This window comes from Myotis nattereri (genome assembly GCF_964212035.1).
Source record: "Myotis nattereri genome assembly, chromosome: 18".
Classification (NCBI taxonomy): domain Eukaryota; kingdom Metazoa; phylum Chordata; class Mammalia; order Chiroptera; family Vespertilionidae; genus Myotis; species Myotis nattereri.
Window position 1 is genome coordinate 34,444,267 of NC_138093.1, and position 20,217 is coordinate 34,464,483.

Here is a 20,217-nt window from a genome sequence, read left to right on the forward strand (position 1 = left end):
ACTTGCCTCTGGTTCTCCTGCCCAGAGATCAGAGGTGGCTAGCAACTCATTCCCCGCTCCTTGTCCATCTGCCCTGGCTCAGAGTCAGCCTATCCTGTTCCCTGCCACCCTCTGAGGACTCCCAAGCACCGATCTGCCTTCCTTAGCTCCTGGTCTCCTAGGTGAGAAGTCGGGTTGGAGCAGCACCCCTCCTGCACTTGGACCCCTGTTAACCCAGTTTGCAGGAAGCCCCAACACTGGGCTGGACCTGGGGCCACGGGGGCAGTTGACTACTCCAAAGACTGAAGCTCCAGCAAGGCTCAGTAGGGGCTTCTGGGCAAATGTTTGTCGAATGAATGGAATTGTGAACTGGAAGAAAAGGGACAGGGGGAGGGGGGGAGGTGAAAGTAGTCAGTTGTCACGAGCAGGGACAAAGAGCAAGCCCACAGCTCAGCAACCCACCTGGGCCAGTCCCACTTTGATGGGCCCTGGGCCGGGGAGCTTCTGGGATTAGAGTTGCAGCTCTTTCTATTCTGTCTCTTGGCCTCTTGCCCTCTCTCCTGGCACGACTTGCAGATCAGAGGGCTGCATCTCCTGTTCCCTGCTTGCTGACAGCTGAAACCTAACATCCTTCGCAATCGAAGTCTCCCGTAGTCCTCAGAGACAGCCAGCAGACGGCTCCATGGGGAAAGTGCCTCTGTGTTTAACTATACGGAGGTCCAAGCGAATCTCTCTGGTTGTACTTGTCCTGTGTCTTAGTGGAAACGGAGTTTGACTGCAAATGCCACCCCTTTCTATTGAAAACAATCTGGTCCATCTTTAAAGGGGATGGCACTCACCTGTGACCTCTGGGGGCCCTTCTGACACGGACAGTTTGGACCACTGGGTCCTGAGCTGCTGTGGCAGGTCATGCTGATGCCCCCAGTTATGCTCGTGACCCCTCCAGCTCCCATGGCTGGGTCCCTCCGAACCAATGGTCAGTGTGTGGTTGCCCTTGTAGTCTTGACAGGTGGGGGGAGCTTCCCCTCTCTGCATAGGTGGGCATGCCATGAAGGGCAGAGAGGTCCTTGGCCGCAGATTCCAGAGTGCTCAGCCGGCCAGAGGCAGGGACTCGGCCTCAAGCAGGCCAAGAAGGAGTTAATCTCCAAGGAGAACTCCCAGGCTTCTTCCAGACTGGAGGCCTGTGCCCAGCTTTGCCGCTGCCAACTCCGGGAAGAAGTCCTGGGATGTGTAGTTTGTGCCACCACCCACCCCTGGCCTGCCTGTTTATCAACACAGTCCTGGAGACTACAGTTCCCAGAAACCTACAGAGGCCAGGCTTCGGGGGAAGGGGTGGGGTGTGAGGCTCAGAGGTGGCGGGAGAGGGAGGAGGTGGGGAGAGAAAACCCAATTCAGCCCCTTCCTTTCTAATTCTTCCTCCTGGTGTGTCTGCTCCAGCGCCCGAGTTAATCCCCCAAATCCGGTCTCCCAGGCTGCAGCTGCTTCCCTTCGCAGTGATGAATGGCTCGGGGAGGGAAGGTGAATTCATATTTTAATTACTGAGGCCCAGTGCTAAGGGGGTGGGGCGGGGCAGGGGGGTTCAGCATTGTTCTAGAGGCTGAGGGTGTCCCTCCTCCCTGGGTCACTTCTCTTTTTGCCCTTTACCTGGGGTAGGGGGTGGGGTGGGTGGAAGATGGGGGGGGAGCCTTGATGAAGCTACTCTGCTTCTGCTTTGGGAGGTGAGGGGGTGGGTGGTGGGAGGGACAGTATCCCTTGTTTGTCAGAGAATTCCCAGCAGGTCCCAACACTTCTAATTCTCTTCCCACCCTCCCAGCCCCCACTGCCGCCCACTTTGAGAGGACATTGCCAAAACTGGAGACACCCAGGAGTTTGTGGTCTGCAAGCCTGGAGCCCTGGCTGTCTCCTCATCTTAGCGTCTAGCTCTAGCCTGTTCTGAGTCCCTTCCTCCTCTTGCTTCCTCCCCCCCGTTCAAGCGATCTCTGACCCACTGCCCCATTTTCCCTGGAGGTTCTAGGGTGGAGGACCCCGTGGGGGTGTTTGGCAAAGAGAGGAGATGTGGGGGTGAGGACCAAGGGGAGGGGTCAGCAGGGAGGCTGGGAACCTCCTGGTGGTTTGGGATGATGCTCTATAGGTTGGCAGCTCTTCCGCATGGCTCCCTCCCAGCTGGCCCGGCAGAGGGTCCTCCATGCCCCACACCCCAGGCCGTTTGGACCTGAGCGGGGGAAAGGCCAGAGAGGAGGCTGGGGAAGAAGTTAGGAAATAACAGCTTGCAGTTCGATGCAACCTACTGTGGGATGGCAGGGGTTTGTCCAGCGGCCACCCCCCTTTTCTTTGCTGTTTTTCCATCTCTTAGCCTCTGAAAATCGAGGCTGGAGGGGAAAACTGGCGGGTAGGAGGGAAAGTTTTCATCCTGAGCACAGAGGAGCTGGGAGTGCACCCAGGCGCTGGTCCACTTGCTTCATTGAGACCCCGGACTCTGTCCATTTCAACATGCAGACTCCTTTCCCCTCCAGGAGACACAGCAAGAGAGGGTTGTTGGGACCTGACTTCCCCAGGGAGCCCTCCAGCTAATGCTGGAGCATTCTGCCAAGCGAAGGGACAAAGATGGGGGGCAAAGCAGACAGCAGCAGAGACCACAGCCCTGGCAAAGGCACCTGCTGGTGGGGCCGAGGGAGGAGGAGGGGGCCCATAGTGGGCGAACTAAAATGGAAAGGGGTTCTCTGCTCCATGTCTCCCCATTTCTGGGACTGGCCAGGGACCTGTGAGCCACAGACAGCCCAGGCTGCCTCCAGGGCTTGGAGGACGCACCTTTCAGGAAAGACCCTGGCAGGCTGGTGGAGAGGTGAGAGGATGCCCAGAGCATTCTGAACCAAAGGCCTGAGCAGGGTAACCAGGCTCCTCTCTGTCCTTAGAAACAAGGGCCCAGGAATCCCCATGAGGCAGTCAGCTCTGGACCACTCTGCGGCCGACTGCAGCCGCAGCACCTGAATGCACCTCCTTCCCTCCGGAGGCCCTGGCTCCTCCACTTCCCTCCAGTGAGCGAGTCCTCAGGGTTTTCTCACCTTCCCAAAGGAGCCAGTCGGACCCATCATGTCAGGGGACACATTTTGCTGTTTTAAGAAAGCTGGCCTTGGAGGGGAGGGGGTGTGTGAAGAGAGGGGTTGGATCTTTGCACCCTGGGGCCCTCTGGCCTGAGCTATTCTCCTGGCTTGTTTTCCTCATGAGTTCCTTCCCCACATCTGCTTTGTTGATTTTACCCCCGTAATTGTGGGAATGCTTTGTTGATAGTACCCTTGACACACATATCCCCAGCAAAGAAAATGTACAATTACTAATTACAAGGGGACCCACTGTTCCCCCCCCCCCCCCCCCCCCGCCCCATGAAGCGAGGGTTCCCAGTGGTTTGGGGTCTAAGTGTTAAACCTTGATGAGCTTCCTGGTTCAATAAAACGAAATGAAAGCCCAGTGGAGTACAGCCGTTGCCCAGGGGGACACAGCATGCCAGTGTCAGAGCCAATAGAGCCCAGGCCACCTAAGTCCCAGTGTAGATACCTGTCTCTCTCTAGGTTTGTCACGGAGGGATCCAGAGACAGCTGCGGCAGAGAGATCTAGAAATCTAGTAGTTATGTCCCGGCTCTGGCTATATATACAGCGGGCAGATCACGCCTGCTTTCTATATATACTCCAGGAGAGTGGGTGTCTGGACGGCTCTGGGAAGCGGGTGATTAAACCCGTCTACCTACCCGTGCTGACTCACGCTGGGCTTCCTGCCCACCCAGCTGGCCATGGCAAGTGCATTGCACCTATAAATTACAGTCAGTCACTGCATGAGCAGGACACTGAGGGGTGAGGGAGACGAGAATCTTGGCAGGACCTAGCTCCACTGTGGGCATTGTGCTTGGGGAGGGCTTGCCAGCTGGGCCCCCTGCTCTACCTGGAGAAACAGGAAGGAGCTCGTCCACCAGAGCAAGGTTGGCCAGACTTGCAGAACTGTCCAGAGAGCCACCACCTGGGCACATGCCAAGCTCCTCAAACACGATGGACATACTGCAGGGGTGCCCAGCATCCGGGGCCTGGGACATCCATGCAATCGCTTGCAAGAGGGGCTGGGCCCCAGGGGGCTTGCTTTTCCACAGCCCCTGCCTCCTCCTTTCTCTGGGCAGTGGGCTGGGCTGCCTTCTGTGTTCTTAGAGGAGTGACTCAGACAGGCGCAGGGTGGATGCCGGCCTCAGGCCCACACAGGGGGCTTTCCTTGGGGCCCAGCTGCTCCGCTTGAATTGCGGTGAATGCGCTTCTGCCCCCTCGGGGTGGGGCAGGCAGGAGGGCAGAGAAGTGAGCTGGAGGAATGTGCCCTGCGGGTGGCGGCTGAGGCTGGGGAGGCCCACAGGAGTGTGGAGAAAGGGGTATGCTCACAGACTGAGTGGATCTCCTGAGGCCCCTCCCACCCCCAGCCAGACTGCCTCAGACACCATGGTGGGGGCTCAAAGGTGGGGGACAATGTGCCCAGCTGGGGCAAGTCCAGCCTCAGCCTCAACCTCAGACTTATTGTGTGCCGGGGAAGAAACTATACTTTGACCCTGATGTCCTTACCTCCCAAGCCCTTTGCCCAGCATAGGGGCTCAATAAAATAGCCTGTTGGCTAAAAGAACTCTGCTTGTTAAAAAATATATAGATGATTTGATTGATTTCAGAGAGGAAGGGAGAGAGAGATAGAAACATCAATGAGAGAATCATCGATTGGCTGCCTCCTGCACGCCCCCTACTGGGGATTGGGCCCCAAACTCAGGCATGTGCCTTGACTGGGAATGGAACCATGACCTGGTTCATGGGTGGACGCTCAGCCCCTGAGCCACACCGCCGGGCTGCTTTCTGTTTTCTGCATGAGGACAGATGTGTGTTGCCCTGAGCGGTCAAAGCAAGTGCATTGTGTCCCCTATAGACTTCCCTAAGGGCATCAGACACACGGGGGCTGCCAGGCAAGGGAGGAAGCCAGGACTCAGGGCCAGGTGTCAAGGTCGAGGCTGTGCTGGACGAGGGGCCTTCTTCCAGGTCCACACAGTCCTGCATTGGCATCATCAGACCCTGTGACCTGAAGGAGTGAGTGGACTGCTCGCTCCCAACCTGTGTACAGGCCCGGGCAGAGCTTGCTTTGAGTCAGCCTGCTTCCTGTCTCCAACCACAGGTGTGGTGAGGAGGTTAGGCAGAGGGGCGGGGGGCGCGGGGGGAGCAGTGCGGCCAGCTGGCAATTTCTCTTCCCTGCCCGGGACTCAGCCGCTGCACTCAAGGAATGCCATCAGCTCCACACAGGCCAGGAAGCAGGTTTCCAAGCTGCTGTTGGGTGTCACGGCCCTTCCCCGGGCAGGTCTGAGAGATCTAGCGGGGCCGGGCAGCCCCAGGGAGTGGCAGTGACTGGCCAGACCTGGAGGGCTCTGGGGACATTAACCCCAGCTTGCTTCTCTCTCCCGCCCGCACCCCCCCTCCCCCCTTTCTCTGCAGACCTCAGGTGAGCGCCTCGGCTGGCCTAGGGCATGCCCGAGTTCACCTTCGCCTGCTTCTGCGGCTTCCACGGCTTCTGCAAGATGAAGAGGAAGAAGGAGAACGTGCGCAGGGAGCGGGAAACAGCGGTGTGAGCCGGCGCCAGGCCTCGGGCACCTCTGGCTGAGGCTGGCAGCAGAATTGGCCCTTCTCAAGCTTGGCCGGACTGCATCTAACCCAAGGGCATCAGCCGCCTGTGCTTCCAGTCCCGGAAGACCTCCCTGGAGAGGCCCCAGTCACTCCAAGGGAAGCCCAGGACCTGACCAGAGCCCCGAGAGGCCCCTGGAGAGACTTCTTTCCTGCCCTGAGGTCCAGGCTCTGCTCAGGGCACTGCCTCCCCCGAGAGACCGCAGCCTTACTGTTGCTAATGAGGAAACTGGCAACTGGCCGCTCGCCAGAGAAGCTCCCAGCAGCGCTGACTCCTCAGGAGGCCACAGCTCAGCTGGGCCCGTTGGACACAGGGACGAGCCCATCCAAGCCCAGGGTGGGGTCTCTCCTAGGACCACTGTGGCTGTGGGAGATGAGTCCTTTCCCAGCATCCCCGGGGCCAGGCGGAGCCAGGCCTGAGGGGCAGGCTGGTTGAGTAGGGTGGCCAGGTGTGGACAGTGAGAGGCCAGCTGTGTCTCCCTCTGCCCCACTGTCCCCACACTCCATGGAGCAACCTCCCCTTCAGCCCTGGCCTCTGTCTACTCCCTTCCTTCCGGCCCTGGCTGCAGCACAGGTGGGGGAGCTGCTCCCTAGACCCTGACTCCCCTCGGGGACTGTCTTCCGGGGCCAGACTGAGGGGCCCTTTCACGGACTGAGCTGTGGGCTCCCTTACTTCTGTCTCCTGGTCTCCCCCACCTGCTGCTTCTCCTCTCAGAAGCCACAGAGGGGAAATGCTTGCATGTGATGCCTTTAGGGGAAACTCTGGGGGGACGGGGCCCTCTAGGGCTTCCCTTGACTTTCCCCTTAATCCCCCCTCCCCCGTTCACCTCGGGGGTCCATCACTGCCCCCATTCCCAGCCTATTTCCAGGAAGTAGGAAGCAAACAAAAAGCCATTTCCTTCCTCCCTTCCTCCCCTGGTTTTGATGTAACTTAGCCTGTCGTTGTGCCTAGACCTAGCGGTGCTGGAGGGCCACGCAGACAGTAGAGCCAGCGCTGACACTAGCAGCTTCTGTAGCCGGAGCCAGCCTGCCCTCTGCTTTATCACAGCAGCAGTCAGCTCAGCCGCCCTCTGCTCAGGGACGGAACAGCCTTTCCCACATAGCAGGTGCCTGGGCAGGGGAGATCGGGGCCCGGGGCAGAAAGAGGGGATGCGGGCCTCTCTGGGCCGATGGGAGGGCAGGAGACCTCTTCTGCTGGTTCCCCCAGAACCTGGGAGGAGCAAGGGCACATTCCCCCCGGGCAGCCTTTGCCCGGCCAGCTCATGCTCAGAGCAGTTCCCAGGCTTCTGGCAGCTCTGCTGGGACCCAGGGCATCTTCGTGAAGCCAGAGCACGATTTACGATTTGCCTCCCCGCATCCTTGGCCCTGGCCCCTCTCCCCCATCACAGCCTTCCAAGATCTGGAATTCCCTTTTATATCCAAAGAATTCTACGCAGAAGTCCTTCTCTCGAGGAAACAGCAATAAAGGCCCGTGGGGTCACAAGAGACAAGAAAACTCCTTGGTTGTTGGACAGCAGAGGCCTTGGAAGAGGCAACGAGACGGGCAGACAAGCTTTCAAGGGTAGAGGCAGGAGGGCCCGCCCCCAGGGCACCAGAGTCCTAGCGGCTCCTGCAGGCTGAAGCCCAGAGAAGGCACTGCTGTGGTGGAGGATGAAATTGTATCCGCAGGACTCAGAGGTGTTGAGTGTTCTGTCCTGACCACACGGGCTCACCCGGAGGAAAGGTCAGGAGAGTGGAGAACATACGCGGGAGGGGTGGGGAGCGAGCGCTTCCCCCAGCGGCCTCTCAGGCCTTGGCAGGGATGTGAGCTGCAGGGGGTTGGCCTTGAGCCTGTCCAGAGAGCTCCCCTCCCCCCTCCAGCACTCCCTTGGCTCTGGAGGGACATGGATCTACTGAGCCCCTGCTGTAGAGGGGAGGTCCCAAGGTCAAGGTATATCTGAGTGGAAGCCCAGCTGTGCCTGTAGACAGACAGCTGCCCTTGGTCTCCAAGCTAGTGGTCCTGTCTGTGTCCAAGGCTAAGGTTGAGGCCAGCACTGCAGCTGGGAGATCTGAGTAGCAGGCAGTAGCAGCGTCTGGCCCAGCGGTTCTCAAACTGTGGGTCGCGACCCCTTTGGGGGTCGAACGACCCTTTCACAGGGGTTGCCTAAGACCATCGGAAAACACATATAATTACATACTGTTTTTGTGATTCATCACTATGCTTTAATTAAGTTCAATTTGTAACAATGAAATTGGGGGTCACCACAACATGAGGAATTGTATGAAAGGGTCGCGGCATTAGGAAGGTTGAGAACCACTGATCTAGCCAGACACCCCACTTACTGTCCCCGTTCCTTCTCAGCCTTGAGGGGGGCCGTCTGGAGGCCTGTTCCCACCTCTCACCTCTGGGCTCCCCAGGGGCGAGGTTTCATTGGGAAAGGCAGGTGCGGCCCAGAGCCTCTGACTGCCCCAGGCTTTTCTTCCCCTGGTTCTTTTGAGGAGAGGGTGGGCCTGGGCCTGGTTCCTGCCCTGCCTCCAGCCTCACTCCCCCAGTGGTTTAGTTGGATGGCCTTGCCCTGCTGTTTCTGAGCGCCCTCCCTTCCACGAGTGCCTCCCAGACTCCACCAGGGAGGTGGGAACTCCTGGGGTGAGGTTGGGGGGGGAGGCACAGTGAGGAGATGATTCTGAGGATGGTCTGGCCTTTTGTTTGTGGGCCATGGCCCTGAGTCTTTGGGAAGAGGTGGAACCATAGCCTCCTGGGCCTCCCCTCTCCCATCTCTCAAGGGAGAACGCCCCACGCCATTTCCCTTCTTGTGCTGCGGCTGTTGAGTGGGGGATAAAGATGTGAAGGGTACTTAAGGCTCTTGTGACTTGAATGGTCAGGGACCCTGGCCTGAGACCCCGAGGGGCTTCTTGTCTCAGGTTGAAGTCTTTTTTTTTTTTTTTTAATACTTAGAATGTCATTTCCTTCTCCATTCCTGTGGGGGTGGGGGCTTTGAATGTAGCATATGGGTCATCAGAAATATATAGGGAGGTTATTTGGGGGAGAAGGAAAAGCAATAATTTAATTAATTGAAATATGCATGAGGTAGCACAGTGGGATGCAAAGAACCAGGGCTGGGTTCCAGCCCTGCGTGGACACTGATGACGGTGTGACCTTAGGCTAGTCGTGTCCTACTTCTGCGACTCAGGTTCCTCATCTATAAAGGGGGGGTTGCATTCATGTTCTCTAGGTTCCCCCTTCCCAGGGCTCTGGGTCTGGGAAGCTGAGTGTCCATGGGGTTCAGGGCTGTGAGGCCAGGTGAGTGCAGGGGTCCTGTGCCCCCGCTGGTGAGCTCTGTGCATGCAGCAAATGGGGGTGATACGGTAGATCCAAGAAATGGGGGGGTAGTAAGAGGGAAAGCCAAAGCACCCAGAGCTTCTGCTGCAGTCCTCCCCCCACATTCCCTGCCCAGGGAGCCAGTACCTCTGCCTCTACTTTTCCCTATACCCAGGCCCAAAGGGAGTAAGTGTCAGCCTGGACTCCAACTCCAGGCCCTATCTAGACCATCACAAGTGCCACTTTTGTGTCTCTCTCTCTCTCTCTCTCTCTCTCTCTCTCTCTCTCTCTCTCACACACACACACACACACACACACACCACTCGTTGCAAATGAGGTCTCAAGGACCCACTCCCTGCCCCACTTATGGAACCCATAGCTTCCCTTTGCATAGCTGCTGGTGAGCCCCTCTCCAAGCCGACCCACCCCACCTCATCACCTGGCCATCTGCAAGGGGAAGTGCCTCAGGCTGCAATCTGACCCGTCTGCAGACTGAAGATGCATTCCGCCCAGTGGCTTGGGGTGTGCTGGTGGGTAAAGAGCTGCGGACCCCCCATTTCCCAGTGCTCCTCCATGGCCGACTCCTGGCCTTGCAAATTGCTTCCTCTCTCCCAGCCTCTGTAAAAAGGTGGTGACCAGACCCATCCCCTCCCCACCTCACTGGGAGGCGTGCATTGCAAAGGCACATTGTACCTGACGTGGCTTGAATTTTTGGAGACAGACACTTGGTCATAACCACGAAGATGGGCTCTCACCAGGGGAGGAAATCTCTGGCTCCTGCGTTTGGTGGGCTCTTTGCAGGCTGGTCCAGAAGACCTGGTTCACCCTGAAGGAGGTTGCTGTGCCCAACAGGTGCTGGAGTGACAACACCGCCAGAAACAAGAACCAGAATCTGTTCCCAAAGAGTGAACACCCCTCCCTCTGACTCAAGAACAAGACAGCCCGCACCAGCATCACCCTGTCTGCAATGCAAGCAGTTCCCTAAGGCTGTGTTGCTAAACAGCCTAGGAGCAGAGAGTATGGCTTTTCAGACTAAACCCACCGCCCAGGCCAGTGCCAACTGTGGGGCTTCTGGCCAGTCCTTCCCGGCTCCCTTCTCAGAACCACGGACCATGAAGAAGAAACAGAAACCTTGGCTGTCCGCAGGGGAACCCAGGGCGCCAGGACCACCCTCAAGGAGGGTGAGGCGTGGGCTCAGCGTCTCTGGAGAAACTCATTATGCTGAGGAAGAAACTCCAAAAGCCAGGAGCCCCCCCTCCCACCCCCTCCCCCGAACTGGGCAGCCTAGGGTCTGGAGTTCTGGAGTTTCCTTGGGCAGCCTTCCCTCCACTCAGCTCATTTCTGTTCTATCCGAGAAGCAAGAAGCAGAGGAAAGCTGGAGGGGGAGATGGCAGGACCCAGACCAGATCCTCAGGACTCTCCCAGCCTTCGTTGCCATGGCGATGCTGCTATTTTTATCTCGTTGTTCATGATGCTCAAAGCCCTCACTTTCTCTGTTCCAGAGAGGCCAGGCCGGCTCTGCCCTCACCTTTCAATGCAGCACCGTCTGGAAAAGGAGTGATGGAAGGAAGGGGCACCCCCTGGGTCACCCCTCCACCAGGGGACTGTTTAGGGTGGTTGGCCTTGCACCTGGGAACCTTTTGGTTTCCAGCTTCAGCGCTCAGCTTTATATTTTCAGGATCTAACTCCCCTCGTCTCCCTGAGACGCTGCTCCAGACGCGGTTTCCACGTGTGGAGACACCGGCGCTGCCCTGGGGAAACCAGACGTGGTTCTGAAGAGAGTCCTGTTAGCACAACCACTGTCCCCTTGACGGGGGATGGAGGGCCAGGTTTGCGTTAACAATCAATACACGAACATCACGGGGGGATCTAAACCAGCACTTCCCTTTCCTCTGCCCTCCACCAAAGGACGTGGCAATGGGGCTTCCTGTCTATGTCCCGTCTTCACGCCCAAAGCAAGTTAGCATTATTTCTCCAGGCCGCAAAGCCGACTCCCGGGCCCCTCGCCTTCCCTCCCTCTCTCCCCTCCAGTCATGTTTCCCTTCAGGGCCTTGAGGGGAAGGCAGGATTTAGTGAAAGGATTTCTTAGAGCTGTTCCATTTCTGTCCCAGCCTCTGGTCCTCTCCCTATACCCCCACTGCACCCCAATAACAAGGTGCCCCTGAGAGTCACTGGTACTAACATTCCCCACCTAGAAGCTCAGTGAACTATGAACCCAGCAGCTGGGGTGGTGGGGCTGGGAGTTGCATTTCATGTGCGATTTCCAGACCATGACCCTGGAGACAGGTCCAGGTCTAACCCAGTCCAGTAGCACTCATTGTGCTGGACTCCTGCATCGAAGTTCTACCTCAGCTGAACTGCTCCTGGACGGCTGTTTTCTGGGGCGGCCGGGACCCATTTGCTAAGCCTCCACTTGGGTTCATTTTGGCTCAAGTTGCACGGTTTCCCGGATCTGTGCACCTGGAGTAAGCACTTTTCTGGTTGCCTCTGGAAAGCATGCCGGCAGACGCCGCTCTGTTAATTGCGGTAATAAACAGACTTTATTATATCCGTTTGCAGTAAATGAATTATGTTGTCAGGGTGGCTGGGGCATCCGTGTTTATTTCGCACTGGGATACACTGCGGCAGCACAAGCTAAATAAACATTTCCACCAACTGCTAAGGAGAGGAGGGGGAAAGACTGGGAGGAAGTCGGAGCATGAACAAGGGAGGTGGTGGGGCCTAGGAGGAGGCTCCGGAGACACCCAGCCCTGGAGCCCTGAGCCTCACTTGTGCTCTACGTAAGTTGAGGGAAGGCAGGCCTCCTGCCTCCTAGCATCACAGAGAAATCATGGGGGTAAAGCTGGCTGGAGGAGGTGGGGTGGTGAGTAGGGAAGGTGGTTTGGGACTACAATATGATCACATAGACTTAAAGGTGCCTTTATTTTTAAAAAATATGTTTTTATTGATTTTAGAGAGAGGAAAGATGGAGAGAAAGAGAAAGATAGAAACATCAATGATGAGAGAGAATCATTGATCAACTGCCCCCTGCACGCCCCACCCTGGGGATCAAGCCCACAACCGGGGCATGTGCCCTGACCAGGAATAGAACCATGACCACCTAGTTCATGGGTCGATGCCCAACCACTGAACCACACAGGCCGGGTAAGGTACCTTTATTTTGTACAGAAAGAAAAAAAGACCTTTGGTTGGGCTTCTCAGCACTATTGACAGAACAAATGGGAATTTACAGACTTATAAGGAGAGAAAGATGCTATGAGATGGCATAATATTATGAACAAGATTTATTTTATCATGGTATGTGAATCATTAATAAAACTCTTCTCGCCGGAACCTGTTTGGCTCAGTGGATAGAGCGTCAGCCTGCGGACTGAAAGGTCCCAGGTTCGATTCCGGTCAAGGGCATGTACCTGGGTTGCGGGCACATCCCCAGTAGGAGATGTGCAGGAGGCAGCTGATCGATGTTTCTCTCTCATCAATGTTTCTAACTCTCTATCTCTCTCCCTTCCTCTCTGTAAAAAATCAATAAAATATATTTAAAAAACAACAACAAAAACAAAAAAACTCTTCTCAAAAAGAATTCTTCTATAATTCCACTTTGATTGGAGGGACAGAGATTTCAGATTGTCACCGAAGGGCCAGAGAGCTGGGGCCATCAGGCCCAGCTCCAGAGCCAGCTGCTCCTGAGAGGGGCGGCTGCCTCTTCTCCCAGGCGGCCACCGTGGTGCCCAGCACATAAGCACTCCAGGAGTGCCTTAGCCATCTGGGACAGATGGGCGCCCACACCTTTCCGTCTTGTTGTTGGTAAGATAGGCACGTGACTCTGTCTGGACCTCGGTTTCCCTCCTCTTCAGGAGTGAGCTGGGATGCCTTCTCCTAGCCCTTCTGCTGTCAGCACCCCCAGTCCTCACCTCCCTGTGTGTGCTGTGTACTGTTGTCAACTCAATCCATTCGATCGATATTGAGTCCCGACTGTGCAAAGCCCTGTGGGAGAAGCTGCGGGAGAAACAGGAAAACCAGACATTGATTTCCCCTTGAGGAACTCACAATTTAATAAAAAGCAGCATGCTAAGGCTCAAAGGACGCAAGATGCCTCCGGGGACAAGCAAAGTGCGTGGAGGCTGCAGTGGCCTGAGGGCACAGATGTTTAGAGAGGGGAGGTATCATGGAAGGCTTCATAGAGGAGGTGACGTTTGATTTGAGCCCTGAAGAATGGAGAGGAGAGTGTTCAGAGCACAGACCCTGGGGACTTCTCCATGCCAATACCTACAGACAGATGCCAGACAGAACCGTGCCAGCAGGTGCTAGATGCAGCCTCTCCTGTCACAGGTGGGCCCTCTGGCTCCCAAATGTTTCTCCTCTCCTGGAGTGTGGCCCCTGAAATTTCATTAGTGCTTCCTCTCTTTTACTTTAGGCTTCGATCCTCTGGGGCTTATACTGTGGGAGAGAGGCAAACACGGGGTGGTTATCAGGCATTTGTCCACAGCATCCGTGAGTGCATCAGCTTCCCTCCCTCGTGAAGGCTTCATTAGGATGGAGGGAAACATCATGAGAGCATCGGTGGGCATCTGGCTGGGGGAGGGGGCACCTCGGAGGGACAGAGGGCAAAGAACGGTGTAGCTGGGAGCTCTGACAACGAACCTCCCCTCGCTCACAGCTCTGCCTGGCCAGCACAGTGCCTACTTATGCTCCTTCACTCTCCAGACCCCTCCTTCCTTTTCTCTTTCTCTTCTGTTCCCCAACTACCCTTCCCCTCCCCTCCCCTTCTTCCAAAGAGACCATCAGGAAACCTCAAAGACGTCCTATGATGTCCCATCATGAAGATCAGGGACAGCGTCACGGGCTGGCCGTCCTAAAGCTGCTGTGTTTCGGTCCTGGCTCTGCCCCAGCTAAGGTACTTCTTGGTGGCCAGGTAGGCACGTGACTTTGTCCGTCTGGGCCTCAGTTTCCCTCCTTGTAGGATGAGTGCCTCTCTGCGTCTGCCTCCCTTCCTCCCCATTAGCTATGGCGGTGGGGGAGCACCAGATTTGGGTTCTGATCTCAGTTCTCTTCAGGAGCGGTGGCAGCCTAGAGAACCAGCTCATCTCCCCAAACCCCTGTCTTCCAAATGCAAACTGCAGTCATACCCACCCTGCAAGCGTGTGTGAGGGTCAAATAATATATGCTGAAGGGTGTACTTCGCTCACGCCTGGCACAAAGCAGGCGTTCAATACAAGTTCCTCGAGAGGGTTGGTTGAAAGAATTACAAACGGCAAGAGCTTCTGCATGTCTCACATATTGCATTGCTTCTAGCACAGTGTTGGGTAGAGGGCAGAGACTCAGAAAACAAGTCACACTGAATTGAAGACAGCTATAGAGCCAGGGATTATTAAATGAGCTCACCTGGGTCCTGGGTAACTTCTCCTTTCCCAGGTAGGAGACAAGAAATAGCGAGGGTTGCCCCTGTGGTGGTGCGGTGACATTGAGCTGGGGTGCCTCTAACTTCTGATTCTCCTAGCCCTCTTCCCCACACCCTGCCCTCCACCTGGCTGAACACTAGACCAAGCATGTTAAACTCGTGGCCCCCAGGCCGCATGCAGCCCACAATGAATATTTTTGCGGCCCAGCCAATATAACGGTATGTAAGAAAAGTGTTTTTTTTAAAAAATATATTTTATTGATTTTTTACAGAAAGGAAAGGAGAGGGATAGAGAGTTAGAAACATCGATCAGCTGCCTCCTGCACACCCCCTACCGGGGATTCATGCCCTTGGCCGGAATCGAACCTGGGACCATTCAGTCCGCAGGCCGACGCTCTATCCACTGAGCCAAACCGGTTAGGGCAAGAAACGTTTTAATAAAAATTTCATAACTGAATTTTTACAATATCCCGTTGTACATAATTATTAATAATGAACTACAACGTTTGCTAATGACTGATTACTATAATCGTGTTGCCTTCATTTCCCTTACGTGCCTTACTTGCAGGCGCACCATTTCTCTCCACTAATATTAGCAGCGGATATTTTAGCAGCCGACTGCCATGTCCTTAGTCTTGGACTGACTTGTTTGGTGTGTGCAACAGGAAATATTTTGCTTTCGGAGAACAAGAAAAATAGGTTTATTTGCCTTACGCTTATTAATTTGTGCAGTTTTTCAGTGTCTGGTAAGTTAATGTTCAAAAAATATATTAATTTTTGTTAAAATGTTCTATTATTTTATGTTAACGATGACTCACGTACTTCAGCCCTTTGTACTCAGCATGTCTCTATCGAAATACACCTACGCTTCTATGAAAATGGAAGCGTTCGTGTTTTTGTGGCCACGTTCACTTAAACCTTGTTTATTTGGCCCGCGTTCGCCTTTGAGTTTGACACGCTTGCTCTCTAGACAGGTCACTTTGCTCTGCTCCATTTTGGGGAGGCTCCTGCAGGCGGCGCTCTCCCATCGTCTCAGCCTCAGCAGAGGTGGGGCTGGAGTAGGGATGAGGGGAGCAGGGCGCGTGTGAAGGAAAACCAGGCCCACGCGTCGCTCACATATTTACATAGGAACTGTCAAAACAGTTATTTTTAAGTCAAGTTCTGTCTGCTGCGGGTTTACAATCGGCAGCGCGGGGGCGGGGTGCCCTGCTGCGGGGTGCAGGCTGCGTGGGGACTGTGGGTGCAGCGGCTGTACCCGGCTGTGTGCGCGCTCGGGGACCACGGCCTCTTCCTGTGGCCCCTTTGGTCCTGACTTTGGGAGCTGCGCAAACTTGGCTTCAGCCTGCCTGCGGTTCCTGGGGTTCCTGGCCGTCTTGGTCTCCAGGGCAACGGGCACCCCACCCTAGCTAAGGTGGGGATTCGCCCTGTGCGGTGGCACCGCCTGCCTGCCGGAAAGGAGATTCCACGCCTGGCCGGTCCCTGATGACCCTCCATAGCCTAACCCCACCCCTCCCAGCTGCGACCCGGGCCCATTCCATCTCTAACGTAAGATTTCCTGGGCTCCAGCTGCAGGTGTGATTTTGAGGACCAGCTCCCCACCCCATGCATCCACACCATCAGCCTTTCCGGGAGGGCAGGAGCTGGCCAACGTTCAGTGGGCTGAAGCTGAGGACCCTTGGTCCACACACCGTGGAGAGAATGACTTAGCTCTAAACATCAGGAATGTCGAGAATTAACATCCCCCCACCCCCACCCAATGAGGGGCCTGCGGGTTTGACAGTCATGACGCTTCTTTCTAGCTTCTTTCTAGCTCTCGCTGGCTCTCTCGGGGGCAGTGGGATTTGAGACAGACGCTGGCTGGCCCTGCTGTCATCAATATGTGTCCCAGGCCTGTCCAATGTCTGCTCTGTAATGAGTAGTGTTTCGGAATGTCACCTCTGCTAATGGGGAAGCGGCACCTGTGCACAGCCGGAACCACCTTTCTGTCTTCATTAGGCAGTCCGCAGCCGGCTGCCGCTGCCCTCGCTGCGTGACAGATGACAGGGCTGCGGAAGCAGAGCCAGCAGCCTCCTGCTGTCCAGGATTCAATCCCAGACAATGACCCCGAATGCCCGTCCCTGTCCCCTGCTCCCTCCCTCCCCACAAAGGCACCGCTGGGGGGAAATGCTCTTGTGGAGCAAGATGCTGCAAGGACAGATCACAGCTAAGAACCAGCAAAGGAGATGGAGGAGCCAGTCCCAGAAACAATGCCTGTCCTGGCCATGGTGGTCTCCTGTCCAGGTTGTATTTGGGAGCATCTTCCTTCTCCCCACAGGCCACCTTTTGTGTCCCTTCTAATAAATCTGCACCAGGCAGCAGTCACAGGCGGCGGGCCCAGGAGCGCTCTAATTCCAGACCCCCCTCCCCCCCCGGCCTGCATATTGTCCTTCAGCAAAATCCTGCTCCTTTCAAATCTCAGTCCTCCTCGCAGCCACGTGAGATGGGGGCATTGAGATGAGCCAAGCCCCCAAATGGCATGAGACACTGACATGGCTTCCGAGGACCCCTGCTATCATGATGAAAACATCACTGTGAATACCAAATTCCTCTGATTCAGCTCAATGATTGCACCCCACCCCACCCCCAAGGCTGTTTTGTTTTTTATATAGATATTTTTATTGATTTCAGAGAGGAAGGGAGAAGGGGAGAGAAAGAGATAGAAACGTCAGTCAAGAGAGAATCATTGATGGGCTGCCTCCCGCACATCCCCCAGTGGGGATCGAGCCAGCAACCCAGGCATGTGCCCTGACTGGGAATCGAACCGAACCGTGACCTACCAGTTCATAGGTCAATGCTCAACCACTGAGCCACATGGCCAGGCCCAAGGCTGTTTTTGTTTGTTTTAAAAATATATTTTATTGATTTTTTACAGAGAGGAAGGGAGAGGGATAGAGAGTTAGAAAAATCGATGAGAGAGAAACATCAATTCAGCTGCCTCCTGCACACCCCCTACTGGGTATGTGCCCTCAACCAAGGTACATGCCCTTGACTGGAATTGAACCTGGGACCTTTCAGTCCGCAGGCTGATGCTCTATCCACTGAACCAAACCGGTTAGGGCCCACAACTGTTTTAAATAGTGGGACATCTCCTTTATCTCCTCCACTGCCCAGCTGGACCCACAGTGGCCCCCCGTACTAGCTCCATGGCTGGAGGTGGCTGTGGTGTCAGCTTTGGAGAGCCAGGGGCATGGTGATGATCACATGGCATTGCCCTCGGCAACTGTCTGATCTGGAAGCTGCATAGACAGTTGGTTTCTGGACTGGGGCTGGTAGGTGAATTGGCTTCACTTTGCCAGGCCTTCACTTTGAAAGGCTGTGAGGGGCCACCTGGGAGTTTGGGCTTTTCCCATGACCCCTCTTTCCTGTCTCAGTGAAGAGCTCTCTGTCCACCTAAGTAATCGTCCTTTGATTGAGGCCAGAGAATCATCCTGGACACCCCCAACTCCCTCCTCCTCATTTGATGGATCACTAAATCCTGTGGGTTCTCCCTCCCAAATCTCCCTCAAATCTACTGCTCTCCATCCCCACCGCCGCCACCACCGTAGGCCAGGCCATCCTCCTTGCTCACCTGGCCTCTCCCTTCTCATCTCTACTGTGCTCTCGCTCCTGCTGCTCCAGCCATCCTGACCTTCTGGATTCAGGAACACAAGCATGACCACCCAATCTAAATTAGACCTCTGCCTCCCAACTTCTTCTCTGTCACATGATCACACTCTGAAACGTTTTCTCTCATTCACTTAATTTGCTTGTTTGCCTGCTTTTCTCTCCAAAGATGTAAGCTCTAGGAGGCCAGGAACCCCATTTACTTTTAAAAATATATATATTTTATTGTTTTTTCACAGAGAGGAAGGGAGAGGGATAGAGAGCTAGAAATATTGATGAGAGAGAAACATCTATCAGCTGCCTGCTGCACACCCCCCACTGGGGATGTGCCCGCAATGAAGGCACATGCCCTTGACCGGAATCGAACCTGGGACCCTTCAGTCCGCAGGCTGATGCTCTGAGCCAAACCAGCTAGGGCCCCATCTGCTTTGTTTATTCTTAATTCAGGACTAAGAACAGTGTCAGGAAATATTTGTTGAATGAATAAATGAATGAGTTGATGAATGAATGGTTTGCTACAACCTAGTGATGTTCTTGTGCCCAGTCCTGTGCACTCCTATTATTCTTTCCATAGCATCTTTTTCAAATACAAATGTCATCATATCACCACCCATGCTCAAAGCCCTTTGGTCACAGGCAACTGTTGGCAATTGTTGAGACAGAGTGAAGGGTAGGTATGGGTTTCATTATACTTCTGTTTCACTTGATAATTCACTTCAGCTTGAAAGTGTTTAAAATAAATTGAGTTTAAAGATTATGAAAACCAAAAACACCATAAACCTTCAATGGCTCCCACTGTCCTCAGGATAAAGCCGGAGGGCTCCTTCTCATGCTTCCGGCCCTTCACCAACTGGCCCCTGCCCCTTGCCAGTCACCCCATTGCTTTGCATACTCAGGGGATCTCCAAGAAACATCCACGCTTCAAGTATCAGGAATGGTTAGATTCTCTAGAGCAGCGGTTCTCAACCTTCTGGCCCTTTAAATATAGTTCCTCATGTTGTAACCCAACCATAAAATTATTTTCGTTGCTACTTCCTAACTGTAATGTTGCTACTGTTATGAACCGTAATGTAAATATCTGATATGCAGGGTGGTCTTAGGCGACCCCTGTGACAGGGTCATTCGACCGCCAAAGGGGTTGCGACCCACAGGTTGAGAACCGCTGCTCTGGAGCCTAACTTTGTTTTGCTTTCATTTTACGAGTATGGAATGGTAGATTTTTTTGTGTGGCTGCTAAAAACCTGCATCACATTGGAGATCTCCCTGCATGTACAATAAAGGTCTACGAGTATATAGTTCTTTAGGGATTCCAGCTCTTGTCACTTCATTCTTGGCTTCATTTAATGCCCCCACTTTTTTTCTTTTGCTTCCACTCTGGTCATGGTACAGCGTCTCCTTTAAGCCATGAAATTCACCGATCCTGGTTTAAGGACAGGAATGGATGTCCCACGCGCTCTCCAACTTGCTTTATCCAGTCTCTCATTAAATTTAGTTGCTCCTTACACTGAACAATACTCCCACTCCCTCCAGTACCTTTTCTCTCTTCCACATGTTCCTTAGAGGAAAAGCAGATCCCTGACCAGTCTTTGTAGGAGGACAAGCTACTCTCAGTTTCCCCGAGTTCACAGGGAAAGGTGGGCCATGGTACTAAGTGAGGTGAGGACACCTGTGTCCCCTCCCCACCAAGAACTCTGGGTTAGGACGCTACGGCCACGATTTTGAAATGAGGCTTATCACAGCTCACACTTGAAAGCAGTTACCATGGGCAGGCACTTACTGAAGATAGTGTTTTAAACACTTGAGATGCATGAACTCAGTTCTCAACAATTCCAGGAAGAATGCAGTATTATTATACTAGAGGCCCTGCACATGAAATTCATGCGTGGGTACCGTCCCTAGGCCTGGCCTGTGATCAGGGCCATCTTCCCCGACTACTGGCAGCCAGCCCCTTCCCTCCCCCCTCCCCCCACCCCCAGTTCCCCCATTTGCCATTGGGTGATCGGAGCCTGCTGGCTAGGGGGAGGAACCAAGAGGTTAGCTATTCCACCCACTCACTGGCCCTGCCCCCACTGTGGGTTGCCCTCTGTGTGTGTGGGGACAGGCAGGACAGGGCCCTTGACCTGGTGCCATCCGCATTCCCCCCCCCCCCCCAGTTCCCCGTTCGCCACTGGGCAATGGAGCCTGCCAGCCGGGGAAAGTGACCGAGAGGTGGTCAGTG

The 20,217-nt window shown here is 54.8% G+C and overlaps 1 protein-coding gene across 1 annotated transcript; it reads left to right on the plus strand.

The window, feature by feature from the left end:
• Positions 1–5,507: 5,507 nt before the first annotated feature.
• On the plus strand, positions 5,508–5,609 carry BLACAT1 (BLACAT1 overlapping LEMD1 locus; the record flags this gene model as incomplete). The annotated part of the gene is made up of 1 exon (XM_081111925.1): positions 5,508–5,609. One exon carries the CDS (start codon positions 5,508–5,510, stop codon positions 5,607–5,609), a length of 102 nt encoding a protein of 33 aa, XP_080968051.1.
• Positions 5,610–20,217: the final 14,608 nt, after the last annotated feature.